General features: G+C 42.7%; 1 protein-coding gene and 1 long non-coding RNA gene across 4 annotated transcripts in view; one reads left to right on the top strand and one right to left on the bottom strand.

Annotated features, from left to right (window-relative positions):
• The window catches only part of LHFPL3 (LHFPL tetraspan subfamily member 3), a 219,670-nt gene that overhangs the window by 179,222 nt on the left and 25,495 nt on the right, over nt 1–14,953 (top strand). The window contains exon 3 of one of the 3 annotated variants that reach the window (XM_015886328.3): nt 9,589–9,636. The exons of 1 other annotated variant lie outside the window; for it this stretch is intronic. In XM_015886328.3, the coding sequence (XP_015741814.2) occupies nt 9,589–9,605 (17 nt within the window). In that variant the 3' untranslated portion in view covers nt 9,606–9,636. The remainder of the gene's footprint in view (nt 1–9,588; nt 9,637–14,953) is intronic. One more of the 3 variants, XM_015886410.3, reaches the window with a different exon arrangement.
• Nucleotides 9,049–12,494, bottom strand: LOC146762286 (uncharacterized). The gene is made up of 2 exons (XR_014933476.1): nt 12,371–12,494; nt 9,049–10,144 (listed from the first exon to the last, which is right to left on the bottom strand). It is a non-coding gene; the product is annotated as an uncharacterized LOC146762286 (long non-coding RNA).

The raw sequence follows: 14,953 nt of genomic DNA on the forward strand, positions 1-14,953 counted from the left end.
TGCAGGTTGCAGCATTAGCTTGTTTTCTATACAGAAATAGGTAAAGTCTGGACCTGAGGCATTCCCACTGAGATGGATGCCAGCTTTCTTCAGGTTCCTTTGAAATCTGCCTCCTGTTCCATTTCAGCTCTTTCTTCTTCATTCACTGCTGCACCCTTCTTAAGGGCTTTTCCTCCATCACACATACCAGCGACACTGCAGTTGTAGGCTGCAAGAACATTGGCAATGATCAGCCTGTTCCTAAGGACCTTTGGCTCATGGGGGACCCAGTTCAAACACGCTTCTGTAAAGAAAACACCCAACAAAATCAATTTAAAATCATCATAGTATCATAGTATCATAGTCTCGTGCGGGTTGGAAGGGACCTTAGAGATCATCGAGTCCAACCCCCCGGGATTCGAGCCTCCTGTGTAGCAGAGCGGCACTTCTACCACTTGCGCCACAGGGGGGATTCGAACCCAGGGCCTCCGGTGTTGCAACACGGCATTCCTACCACTTGCGCCACCAGGGCACACAATCAGTTTAAAAAATCAGTTTAAAAGCATTGAATATTCTTAATTGCTTTTGAGAAACCTGATCAGGGAGCAGCTCTTCCATCCTGCATGACTGGTGTGTCCACAGGGAGGGTTCTGCCACTGCGTCACCAAGGTTTCTCCCCAGTTCACTGACTTTTGTTATACCGCATTTTATAAACAACTTAGAATTCATAGTGTGGGAAGCTTAAGCTTGTCTTTTCTCCCTCTGATGTGAGAAGTAGGAATGGTCAGACATTGGCTGCAGTGAAGAACAGTATTTTCCTTCAGTCTTCTTTGCACAGATTATACTTACGGATTTTAGGAAAGCATTATGTTCCAGTTTTGCCTTTGAAATATGCAGCTTTTAGAAGCCACCTCAATCTAATTATGTCTTTTTTTCTCCGGAGAAGATGAGGGATTACACTGTGTCTGAATTAGAGTCAGCTAACACAGTGTCTCATGCAAGCCAAGCTGGGAGAGTGCTGGTACGAGGAGCATGGTAGAACTTCTCAGCCAATGCTGTTTATTTTACTCCTTGTACTGTTAGTACATGAAATTGCAGCTTGAACAGAGCAAGACTGCTCCCTTAAAAATCACAGGTGCGAGGGAGCAGGAGCTGTGACACCAGCTGGCTGCCAGTTCGTTAGGCTCAGCACTCCATCCTGCCTGTGCCAGCCTGCAACTTCAGGTGAGAAGTAGCTGATCATCTTAGGGTTGAGTCTGGGTCATTACTTGTCTTTGAACATTTGTGATGATTGCCTACCCCAAGAAAATGTTTTTTTTTACAGTAAGTTTGGTGAGGCGCTGGCACAGATTGCTCAGAGAGGTGGTGGATGCCCCATTCTTGGAAACATTCAAGATCAGGCTGAATGGGGTTCTGAACAACCTGATATAGCTGTAGGTGTCCCTGTTCACTGCAGGGGAATTGGACTAGCTGATCTTTAGAGGTCACTTCCATTTCAAACAGCTCTATGATTCTGTGATTTGCTAATGGCAACTGCTCAGCATGGGGGAATTTACAAGTACAATATTGCTTTGAGTGCCTGGGTCTCAGAAATGTTTGCAGTTCCCAGAGCCTGCTGAAGAAAGCAGAAGGAAGCCAGTGGTCCCCAGAAACACAAGGCGTTGGATGGGACACTGAGAGATCCATGCTCAGATGGTGCAGAGAAGATGCTCATCCTCTGCAGTGCTGCCGTCTGTGGGCTGTGCAGCTCAGAAGAGAAGGACCATGGCCGTAGTATCTTGTGGACAGGGTGGAAACTCTCTTCAGGTTAATTATAATGGCACTGATATTGAAGTGACACATGAAATTTATCCAGTACTCATCTAAATGAGTTTATTCTAGTCCTACATATCCATGATTCCTGATTTAGACTCGTTTGAGATCTGAATCTCACACCTTTTCTAGTATGCTGCACAATGACGGTTAGAAAACTTAATTTGTCCTAGAATAGCCTGGTTTTGCAAGTGGGTATTGTAATGAGAGCCTTTCCCTGTATAATATTTTTGCTTTAGAAACTGATTACTCATGATTCCTATCAGATCTGAATTGCAGATATCTGGGGGAATACAGCACCAGGATATTTTTGATCTAAATTGCCCTCATATCTGTTCTACTGCAGCCCTCTTCTAAAGCAGACTTTATATTATAAATTACTTTATAGATTTATAAGGTATGACATAGAATCATTATATATTGTGTAAGTGCTTTAAAATTAATTTGTTCTTGAATGTGTCCATGTATGAATGAATTTGATGTAAGCCTTTATTTTTATGCTCTGCTACAGAAAGTGTACAAAGTACAAACTGTAAATCAACCTCCACACTTTCTGGAGTGACTGCTCAGCTATGAAAAGAACTTGCTCAATATTTAAAGAAGATTTAGATATAGAAATAATAATGTGTGCGATGGAGCTGACGTGCAGCCTCAGGAATTCCTAACCTAAAATATTGGGATTTGTGACATAGTATTAGTGTGCAGGTCCTTCGGGTTTGGTCTGGCTCAGAGAGAAGTGAGGAGATCATAGGGGTGCAACTGAGACCTTGATGACACCCTCCTGTGTGTGGCCATAGGATGTCACAGAAAGTGGCAATTTCAGTGCACATGATGTTCAGAGATAGTGAGCAGTGTTTAACGGTAGCATTTGGTTCTTTTTTTCTTTTATTAATTAAAAATCCCACATGGGGTCATAACACAATTATTTATGTATTTGGGTCAAATTCAGCATAGTTTTATCTGATAATTTGGACCTTGGTATTTGCTTCCCTCTTCTCTGCCAGATGTACTGCTGAACATTCAGGATGTGGGGCTCCAGCCCTCCCCTTCTCCAGGAAAGAGGATCCACCACTGTCCACCCTTCAGGAAAGTCCCTATTAATCCATCACACTGTCAGGAAACATGAGGAAAAGTGATGCCAAAGTATTCTTTCCCTGTGGTTTAATAGGGGCTGCAATAGTCATTGCCACCAGGCACAAACCCAATGGTACCATACCCACCAGGCTGCAGTCACTTCTAACACGTTCTCTTTTCCTTGCGACTGTTGAGAGTTTGTGCTGTTGCAATGAAAAGTAAAATAGCCGCCACTGGAGAGCTGGAGGCTGGAGAACATCTTATTTCAGGCGACCTCTGGCTGGACTTTGGGAACATCTTCAGTAAAAGAAAAGCCTTGGCTCAAATCCCTGCGTGGAGCAGAGCGTGGCTTTGACCTCAGTGAACGCTCCTTCCTTTGAGTACCAGGTCAGGGAAGAATAGCTGCCATCCAACTTCTCCACTTTGTGCTGCCAGGCTTTTTTCCTCTACTTTTATAACCTGTCCCTGAAATCATGTGTTTTGCTGATCTGAAATTTTCAGATTTCATTTCAGAAGGCTCATAGAAAGGGGTTTTTTTGTGTGGTTTTTTTTTCCTGGTTTTTGCTGCCGAACTAAAAATAAAACCAATGGTTGTTTCAGCTCCAGCAGTGAGACCCTGTGCTCACGCTTCAGTGAGCGATACTGGAAGTCCAGGGAGATCTGAAACAAAAGCTACAGCTTAAAAGGGAAAGGATCTAAAAGGGACCTGACCCAATTGCCATAGAATAAATATTGAAATTTATGTTAACTGTAGTGTTTCAGCAGACAGATCTTTGTCCCCAATACCACGGGTGAGTTTACATATCACTCAGAAGCAAAAATAATGCATGAGAAGGAAGAAAGAAATTTGTGAATAGATATTTTAAATATTGCACATTGATGATAACAACACGAAGAGATAAAAATAGAAGGTGTGATTAAACTGATTAAGTCTAAACTCGGTTGTTTCTCTGGAAATAAGATTTTGTCAGGAAAAAAAGATGTAAGAAATACAGTCTCTCCTTTTACCAGGGTGTTAAATGATGTGTTCCTATAGGAACAGACACAACGTGGTTCTTTTGTTCCACAGTTTAAAGGCTGTTTAGTAGCTGACGTAGTGGGGGCTCCAGCACCTCCACACTGCATGGCTTAGACACTGTCCCTGACATGTTTTGCACATAAAAGAGCCACTTAACTAAAAGTATTTTAATACCCAGTTCTCATTAAAAGGACAATGCTTTTTATGCCAGTAATTATTATTATTGTTGTTAATTATCCTAGTATACTACTACTCGGACAAAAGAGAAAAGACTCAGTTTGCACCAGAGGAGGTTCAGATTGGGTATTCCTTCTCAGAAAGAATGGTGAGGTATTGGAACAGGCTGCCCAAGGAGGAGGTAGAGTCACCATCTCTGGAAGTGCTTAAGGAAAGGGTAGATGTGGTACTTAAAAATATAGTTTAAAGGACAATACTAGTGGTAGATGGATGGTTTGATTCAATGATCTTAGAGGTCTTTTCCAACCTTAATGATTCTGTGATTTTAATAGGTACCTGCACAAAAAAATGTTGGATATTTTTAAGAGATTTTTTTCCCAACAGGGAGTCCTTTTCTCCAAACATTTGTATTAATGTCACGGCAGACCCCCTGCTACGCAGTGCACTTGTCAGCCAGCCTTACTGGTGGCTCTCAGGGGGTGCTCCAGGGATGAGGGCAAGAGCTCAGAGCCTCACACTTCACTTCCTGCACTGCTGAGAGCTGTGTACCACCTGCTCTGATGCAGAAACAGGAAGGAGGCAGGAGGTGAAATGCTCATCTTTAGGCTAACCCTCCAACACCACAGGCATATTTACAGGCAATTAAAACAGAACACAGCCCCTCCCCCAGTACCAGGCTGCTCAAGTCAGGATCACATGAGCCATTCATATGACCCAACATCAACAACACCTGCAGCAAATCACGTTTTCAGCCAAACTGTTTTCAAGAGTAAAAACAAAGTGGATGGGAAGAAGGATGAGATTGCCATTGCAATGTGAAAAATTAACATGATAAGTAAAAAAAACAGCTTCCAGCCTTGGAATGATCATGGTGGTGAAGGTGCAGGAGGAAGAGATGGAGGATGTTGAAGTGTGGAAGTGGAGAGGGAGGAAATGGAGAGGGAGGAGAACTGGGCTTTGTTAGAGACATGCCAGGGCTGTGACCAGGGAAGGAGATCTTTCACCACAGACAGAGAAAGCCAATGAAGGAAAAGGGGACAGGATTTAATTATTCTGCATTTACAGACTATATAATGGCTGCAGCTGTTCTTAAAGCTAATTTGAAGGGAAAATGCTTATAGAAATTAAAAGAGTTCTCAAGAATTATCAAGAAAAGAAATAATGGATCACATCTAAAGCTCAGAACAAGTAGCATTATTCTGTTACTACCAAAGGGCCTCATCTCAATGCCATGTTATTTGTGATCCTATAGCAAGCAGCTGAGGAGCCCAGCCTCTTCCAAGAGGCACTGCATGGGGCTGAGCCCCCACAGGGCACAACAGAGCAGGGCACTCATCCAGATGTTGGTCCATCCCAGAGTATGCACCCAGCATATTCTCTGGTACCGCATCAGCATGTGAGCATGGCTGCTGCCTGCCTTTGGTGCGTGGGTGGTTAATTCACTGGTACGTTGGAAATGTCTGATGAAAATGTCTCTGATGCTCTCCATTTAGAAACCTTTCCTCTGCAAAATGCTTCAAAGGAAAGATTCATTGTAGATGTGCATAACCAAAAAAACGTTAAAGATTTTATTGTTCGAGTAAAGCATATGAATTGCTGTCATCTAAAATAAGCAGCTAGTGCAGTTTGATGTATGGCAGAAACTTTCTGGGTGATACAAAAATAGTCCCGTGTATTAATCTGACAGGTCTGGCCCTCCCAGGGGTGTACAAAGCCTGAGTGCTGCTAATACCTTCTGATGATGCCTTGCTGAGTCACTCTATCACCAGCTCCTGCCATGAAGTCTTTGTCTAAATATATACAGTGTGCTTCTCTAATTGCTATGATGTGTAAAATAGGGCAGGCGAGGTTGATACAGGTTTCTGTGGCTGAACTGAGATGTTTAATTATATGGAACAAAATCTCAGTATTGTAAAAATTACTTCTAGTGTTCTGTGTTTTTTATGTCTTGCTGCAAGATGTCTGTGGCATTAACACATTGAACTCTCTCTTTTTCCATCAAGAATAGAATTTCATCGTAAGAAACAAATTGAACAAACATATTTTATACCAAATATGCTTGACTTAAAGCTCTCCCCCTATTATTTCATAAATACTTTGAGATTATAGGGGCTCAGATAGCTTAGTAAAGATGAATTGCATGTGATTCTGGGAATACAACCATTCCATTAGTTATCCTTGCTTTCAGTTTTGTCAGGCTTTTTGTGAATAATCTGCATGTTTAATCAATGGAGACTAATTAGGAAGACATGGCACGTTATGCTGTTGTATTAAAACATGCTTGTTGCCAAAGGCAAGACATCATCTGTATTTCTAGATGCAAATTATTACTTGTTATATACATCATGGAGAATTTTACTGTCGACATTAACAAAGTTAAAAGAATATATAAACAGCAATGCACAGATATGTAACCTGCAAAAATTGATCATTGAGAAGAAAGGGATTATCACAAAATTGATTATTTCTTCCTCTAGCTCTATATTCAACAATCCCAAAAGACAAATGATTGCCCTTACACTTGCTCCAGAGTAAGGCTGCTTTACATATTTAAATAAAAAACAGCCAAATGCTAAAATTGGTAACGCCAGTGTAAGTATGGACTTTCTTTAGTGACTTTAATAGATTTTTTTCTGAATTCACAATAGTAACAAAATATTTACCACTGTCCCTTTATACACCAAATAATAGGGTAGACTAAGTGCCATTTAGGTCAGGTCTGTCTACTTTATTCACATAGACAACTGCATTGATTTAAATACGATCAATCAAGCCAGCAGGATTCTCCCAGGCAGTGCTTGTGTTAGCAGTAGTGCTGTGGGGTGTGCAGCTCATGCTTGAGGCTCCATGTCTGTGCCAGCAGCACGGTGTAGGGAGGTCATTATTCCACCCAACCTCCTTCTTGCCCCTGTGGTTATCAGCCAGTTATCAGCTGGAACAAGCATAGTTGGTGGGAAATTCACCTCAGAAGTATACTCCTGATCCCAATCAAAACATGAGTGTGGGCATATCCCTAGATGGCCTCAGGCCTGCCAGTATCTGATGTACCTTTACCTGAGAAATGACAATAGGGACTGGTCTTCCCAGTTCACCAGGTGCTGGATTGTTCCTATCAACAGTTTCTATAGGAGACAGTCACCAACTGTATGCATTTAGCCTGCATAAAATCCAGTATTTTGGGATATAGACTGATGCAGGAGTTTTGGCACAATGAGAGGTACATCACTTACAGAATCATAGAATATCCTGAGTTGGAAATAACACGTGAGGATCATTGAGTCTAATGCCAAGAAGAAGCTAAAAGGAGGACAAGAATTTTACATCTGAGCAAAGCAAGTCAGTTGAGGGACAGAAATGATTCTTCATATGGCTGTGTGATGCTTATGTACATATGGAGGGGAAATGTTCCTTGGCCTGATTAAAGTGTTGGCAGGAACATGTCCTGCTGAGGGAAGCTGCCTGCGGCTGGAAGCATGTGCTGGAAGTTCCAGAGGCTGGAATGGACCCAGTGGCTCCCCTTGCATGTATTTGTGCTGACTGGGAGATAACTAAGTCTTCAGCTCCACAAGAATCGCAAGCCTCAGCCTTAGGCAATAAAAGCCTGGGCTCCCCTAGGCCTGCTCCACAGTGCCCATGGGTAGGATTGCATGGCTGGACAGCTGATGTGTCACGATGGGCAGAAAGAGGAGCAAGAACATCCTTGGATTCCTGGGGAAAGTGCATGTGTCTGGGGAAAAGCAGGGAGGATCCAGGGAGGATGGAGCCTTCATCAGTGCATGCTTGAATAGTTTTCCTAGAACATTTCCCAAGTGTACCAAATCATTGTGGTGCTGCTGACTTGTAAGAGCTGCCACCCAACCTGCATCCACCTGTCCAGGATATATAGGAAGAAGGCAGGCAGCCAAGTGCAATTACATACATACAGATGCTTCCATGTTGGTCTCACAGTGCAGAAGGAGCAACCTAACACAGGTTACTTATTACTCCTCTTGTTGTTGTTTTCCATTACTATATATGAGATAGATGTTTTGCTTTATACCTCAGTAATCAGCCAATGTGTGTATCCTTCAGTGTCTCTGTTCCATCTTTCATTGCCCAAATAGAGGTAGGAGTCAGTCCAACTCCTTGTTTTAGTAGGCAATCCAGTGTCAGTATACGTGTGGTCACAGCTTCCAAAGCAGATAGAAATCCAGCTGATTTGTATTAAAAAAAATAGATTTCTTACTGCCTGCTGTGAAGCTTTAGAAAAGTTAATATTACTTTCACCGGGATTGTGTCAGTTGTTTAACCATTCCATGTAGGTACTTCCTTCTAACTCTACTGGTCTATTTTACAGTTCTTCTGATAGGAAATGTCTTATTCTTTGTTGTCTATTTGAGATTCATATGTCAAGTCCAGTTTGAAATTCTTACATTGTTTTCCAAACAATCTGGGGGTGATATTGGAGCCACTGGGCTATGTTTTTAGTTGAGAAATGATTGCTTTAAGATCTGAGACTGTTTAGCATCTCTTTTGAGGCCCCTCTGGAACAGCAGAAGTTTAGCCCAATTTCTTGCTCTGCTTCTCCCACAGGAGAGCCTCTTTTCTTTCTCTCAGGCTTGTTACAGATTTTTAGGTGCTCAGCAGTGCAGTATACAGAGATGCAGGCACACATTTTTTTCTTGATATAAATCCTTTAGCTCGTAGGTGACTTTCAGTGCCCACTGGGCACAGAAGGCTGCGTAAAGTGCTGCAGACTCACAAGAAATGTACATGACTGAAGGTACGCTGCTCTGAGTCTTGAAGTATCTTCAGGTTTCCTGTTGGCTTCCTCAGGGCACCAGGTGTGCAGGACCTCACCAGTGTGTAGTTCCATGGGTGCATAATTAAAAGCACAAGCCACAGCCGCCCTTCAGATCTAAGCCATTGCAGACAACAGGTAGGTTGGGTTCTTTCAGACAGTGCCAGTGTTTTTGGAAGTACAATCAAAAATGACAGGCCAACAAGAGTCAGGTAGTATATCTTTATTACTTCTCATCCAGACAACAAAATTCTGTAAATCTGTATTTACTGACATAGTAACTGATGTGTTTTCATCTTTCATTTCAATAAGTGTTCAACAGATCTGACTTGTGGGGTTTGTTTTAATTTTACACCTTTGTTCAAATCCTTCTGAAGTCGTATGTTTAACATAGTGCTTAAAATTGCCCACTGAACAAAAGATGTTACCTGGAGTTTTGATTCTGACACAATAGCAAAAAAAAAATCAGCAACACACAATAGTCCTTAGGATTACTTTGCTGTTTTGCGTTTATTGAAGTTCTGTCACAATTTCCCCTCTGTTAATCCTACCCTTTCATCCTTAGTAACCTGCTGAATTACTCCTGCCTTTCAGAAAGTTCCATATCTGGTTAAATAGCAGCAGAAACCTGAATGATTCACTTTCTCCCCACTGTAGCAAATAATATTGTTTACAAATCATTCTACAATGTGCATAATCTCATTTGATTATACCTTAACTGTTCTGTTTTTCCCTCCCTACCTCACAGATGATGGAAATGCTTAAAACAAGTTAAGGTAGTATGACACAGACTAATGTAAGTGTGAGCATGGCATCCAAGGGACGAGCTGTGGAGTGATTGCGCGCTTCTGCCCAAATACGTTGCATGGCTTTCTGCTGTTGTCTCGTGTTTCTGATGTTAGGCAGCATGTTCAGCAATGCTTAAGCATTCATTTGATTTTTATATTCCCAGCTTTGTATTTTTATAGTCTTAATAATTTGTCTTTTTTCAGTAGCTTGTGGCAAGTGCTTAGTGGCAAATCTGCAAGCCGTGTGTGTTATTCTTAATGTTCAGAAACACCTGCGAGGATCAGGGCCCAATTGGTTATGGCTGTTCAGAAACGTGCTGCAGAATTATTTAAGTTTTCAGTCCAAATGGATCAGAAGCAGTATTGACATTGCTCCTGTGCTTATCGCTGAAAAGCAGAAGCTCCTTGTTTGCTTTCTCCAAAATTCAAGCTTGTTACTGGTGCAGCTGCCTGCTGCGTATGGCTCTGCTACGCACAGCTGTGCCTTTGCAATGCGAATGCTTTGTCCCAGCTCTTCTGTTGTTAAAAAAAAAAAAAAAAAAAACATTTTACTTTATGAGACAAGCACCACGCTGGAATTACGGATGTTATATTTTCACAGTATTCTTAAAAAAGACTGCTAGGGATGAAGAGAAGTTACTGACACTCCATCCCTGGAGGCACCCATGGCCAGGTTGGATGGGGCAACCTGGTCCAGTGGGTGGCAACCAGCCCACCTGGATGGCCTTCAAGGTCCCTTCCAACCCAAACCATTCTGTGATTCTAAAGATTATATTCTCCTGTGTTTATATATTTCTTTCAATCTTAGTGTTTATAACACTTACGAAGGTAACACCAGTGTCTTGAAATACGTTTATTCACGTGAGTGTTCAGGTGCTGTCTGGTAGTTAGAGGCAGAACTTAGTTATTCCTTGTCTGGATTCCTGTTCACCCAGGGCTGCCACTCATATTTTTAGTGCACTGTGAGTTTTTGTGGTGAATATGATCAAATACTGACCATTTTACTCAGCAAAGTAGCTTCAACCCCATCCTTGGAGATATTCAGAACTTGACTAAGCATGACCATAAGCAACCTACTCTAGCTGGAACTTCCTTGAACAGATTACGCTGCACTGTCTTCTAGAAATCCCTTTCAACTTAATTTTTTCAGTGTTTCTGTAATTTCATGTCTGCATTGGTGGAGAGTACAGTAAAGCCACCAAAATATCTTTCACTGTGCTGTAAGTTATAGTGTGAAACCAGATCACCAAAGGTCAATACACTGATGACTGTTTCACTTTTCTGCATAATAAGATGTCAGTTATTTTTCTCAGTGTGCCCAGTTCAGCTTCTTGCTATCAAGCTACACTCAGAGGCATTCACTGTGTTTTCTTATCACGCCACAAAACCATCACTTCACTCCATTGTACACTATACTATAACGTGTGGAGTTACAGCAGGTGTTGTGTGGGAACAGAATGACTCTCCAGAAATATATCTATTATTTTTTGAACTATCAGAGCTGTGGCAAATGACACTGACAACCATCTATGTGATGTTTTTATGGTTTATCCCAATTTTCTCATGTAAGATCTCTACCTCTGTTCTTTAAGACGCTAATGATTAGACTGTCAGAGCTGAGAAAATCCACCTGGTGAGCAAGGTCACCTTCTCTATCCTCAGTGACAAAGGAAAACATCAGACTAACAAGGCTAAGGAAGTCCTAATTAACATCAATGGTGAACTTAAAACCTAGGGAAAAAGTAGAGCACACAAGATAAGACTCTACAGAGGTAAGATTATTTTTTTGTAAAAGCCTGGAAGCTGTATTTTCAAATACAGTTAATGCTGGGGATGTGTTGCAGAAAAACAAGGACTGTTTTGTGATTACACTGCCTCCCTTTCCTGGGTGAGCTCCCACAAGCAGTCTGGCTCTGAAGCTCAGTTATGACCCCAACACAGGAGCACTGTAGACCTCTACTATTGCCAGCCACTTCAGCTCTTCAAGTCTTGCTGCACAGTGCCCCTATGACAAGAAATACTCCCTCCTCCCATAGCACTCAGATAAACATTTTTCTTCTCATTTTCATCCCCTAGTTTTCTCTTGGTTCAAAGTTCACATTACCTGAACTGGGATAGTTCCCCCAGACTGCCACTGCCTCCTCTCAGTCCCGGCCTCCTATTGCAGGATTGCTCCCACCAGCTGACTCTTAGGCACCAGTGCTTGGCAGATAACTGTTGATGTGTGCAATGCTTCTGCCTATTCACACCTATAATCCATGTGTTTGACAGCCATCTCCTTACTTGGCCCTCTCTGTGATGGGCTGGCACTGTTGGAGCAAGCCTGGTTTCCCCTCTGATATCCCTGGCATGACAGGGATGTCCTCAACTCTTTCCTCTTATCTTAAAAGTCTGAGGAAGTGGTCCATAAAGGAGAGAGGGTATTTTTGTCTTTCAGCACTTGTATGGGGTCAGTAGTACTTGATATCATGTTTCTTTCCCTGAAGGGGAGCTGCCACTTTTGTAGAGGCTTAAGGACAAATCAGGACAACGTATCAGAAGTGCCATCAGTGCAATTAGCCTGCCCTGGAACAAGGAGTGGTCTGCATGACCTCCTGAAGTCATCTCCTGATTTTTTTTCATGATTGTGTTATTTTAATCTATGTTAACAACTGCAGCTGCAGAATTTAATCAGCACATCAGATGGCCTGCACAATGAGTGGTGACACCAGGACACCAGCTCATCAGCAGGAGAGGACAGACCTGTGGAACTGCTGCAGGCTGTTGAATGTCACCATCTCCCTTCTATGCACTTCCTCACATGGGTGTAGGTTGGCATTATGCAGTCAGCCAGCTTCAACAGTGTCCACAGAGCCAGACAACCTGTATAAAGATCATCTGCTGAGCTTTTTGTAGAATCATAGAATGGCCTGGATTGAAAAGGACCGCAATAATCATCCAGTTTCAACCCCTCCTGCTATGTGCAGAGCTGCCAACCACCAGACCAGGCTGCCCAGAGCCACATCCAGCCTGGCCTTGAATGCCTTCAGGAATGGGGCATCTACAGCCTACTTGGGCAACCTGTTCCAGTGTGTCACCACCCTGTGTGTGAAAACCTTCCTTCTATTATCTAACCTAAACCTCCCCTGTCTCAGTTTAAAACAATTCCCCTTGTCCTTTCACTGCAAACAGCCATTCCCACTCCTGTTAATACACTCCCTTCAAGTATTGGAAGGCCACAATGAAGTCTCCCTGGAACTTTTTCTTTCCCAGGATAAACAAGCCCAGTTCCCTCAACCTTTCTCCATATTTTCTTCATACTCTTGGCTTTCAGTAAAGCCATTCATTTGTTAATTAGTGTTCTCAAAGCATGAGAGTATAACCTAACTACACCTGGCTGAGAGTCTTGTGCTAAACTAACCTATCTCCCTTTTTCTGGTGCTTCCAACTTAGAATCACTAGTGAGTTATACCCCAGTCCCACCAGAACATGCTCTCACATCTGCAACCCTTTTGCCTTGGTTGCTTTCCCTTCAAGCTTCAGAAAACCCATCTTTCACAAAGTGCTCGGTACAGTTATCTTCTCCAGTTTTATCAACCTGAGCAAATGACAGGATTAGTTTTTCTTTATTACCTGCAGCAGTTTTATCCCTCACGTGAAAGCTAACTCCTCTGAAAGTCGTTCCCAGAATATCATCATTGATCAGAATTGCCCCCTACAATTTCATTCACCCTTCAGCTGTATGCAGCTCTGCCCACATCAGATTAGGAGCCTGGCTTCCAGCATCTCTCTCCATTATCTTTCAGTAAAAGAAACACATAGAATCATAGAATTACCCAGGCTGGAAAAGATCTCGAAGATCATCAAGCCCAACCACAGCCTAACCATAGTTCCCTAACTCAAACAAACCTCTGCTAAATCATATCTTTGAGCACCACATCCAAATGGCTCTTAAACACATCCAGGGATGGTGACTCGAACACCCCCCTGGGGAGCATATTCCAGTGTTTAACTACACTTTCTGTAAAGAAGTGTTTCCTAACATCCAACCTAAACTTACCTTGGCAAAACTTGAGGCCATTTCCCCTCATCCTATCGCCTGTCACCAGTGAGAAGAGACTTGCCCTGCTCTCACTGTAAGCACCTTTCAGATACTGGAAGGAAGCAATAAGGTCTCCCCTCAGCCTCCTTTTTCCCAGACTAAACAGCTCCAGCTCCCTCAGCCTCTCTTCACAGGGCTGATTCTCCAAGCCCTTCATGAGCCTCATTGCCCTTCTCTGGACCTCCTCAAGCACCTCCATGTCTTTCCTGTGCTGAGGTGCCCAAAACTGAACACAGTACTCGAGGTGAGGCCTCACCAATGCCAAGTACAGGGGCAGGATGACTTCCCTATTCCTGCTCACTGCACTATTCCTGATACAAACCAGGATGCCGTTGGCCTTCTTGACCACTTGTGCACACTGCTGGCTCATATTCAGCTGACTGTCCATCAGTGCACCAAGGTCTTGAAGAAGTTTACAGAGAAGGGCAGGGTCCTGTCCCACACTCAGTATAAAAGACAGTTAGGTTGGGTTCACATCTGAAGCCCACATGGCTTGGCTGTGCTGGTGTCTGCAGATCCAAAGCTTGTCCTGCCACAGGTATTCCTGTGCTGGGTGGATGCTGTCAGTCCTACAGGAACCACGGGGCATAGGAACCAGAGCTGAACCTCTCACCACATCTGGCCTAATGATCAGAAGTTATCCACTGTCATGGGGGCTGCATTCGCTTTATATCATTGCCATAAAAATCTTTCATATTGACAGCAAGTGGTATCCTTCCTCTGCACTGAGACTGCCCAAAGAATTTGACACACAAGAGGGGAAGAAACCTTGACAGAGCATTAGCATTGTATTATCCTAACAATGCATTAACCTGGAAAATTATAATATGCAAAGTGAGCTAGAAGTGGGGAATGATGTTGCACACACTGTCTTCACGGTGAATGGCTATTATGGATTTTCTAGCTGTCTAGTGAGATCATCTTTAAAAGTATTTTCTTAAATATATTCTTAAAACATAGTCTTAAAATGTATTTCCATTTTGTAGTCCCACTGGCAATCATGAGATCTCTTAGTCACAGCACTTTCAGCAGAAAATGCTTTTCTGGAAAACTAGAGACAAAGACTGCATGCTGCTGCCAGTGGAATAGGGTGTTCTTTTCCCTTTCCACGTTTCACTGCATGTTCACTGGAAACCATACTTCCTGATACAGACAACCAACTTCAACAGACGTTGAGTGATGTATATGCTAATTAAAAGGTTTTTCCCATCTCTATCCTCCGTAATGCAACTACAAAAATAGAA

This window comes from Coturnix japonica, chromosome 1 (genome assembly GCF_054131305.1).
Source record: "Coturnix japonica strain WE chromosome 1, WE-NBRP24, whole genome shotgun sequence".
Lineage (NCBI taxonomy): Eukaryota > Metazoa > Chordata > Aves > Galliformes > Phasianidae > Coturnix > Coturnix japonica.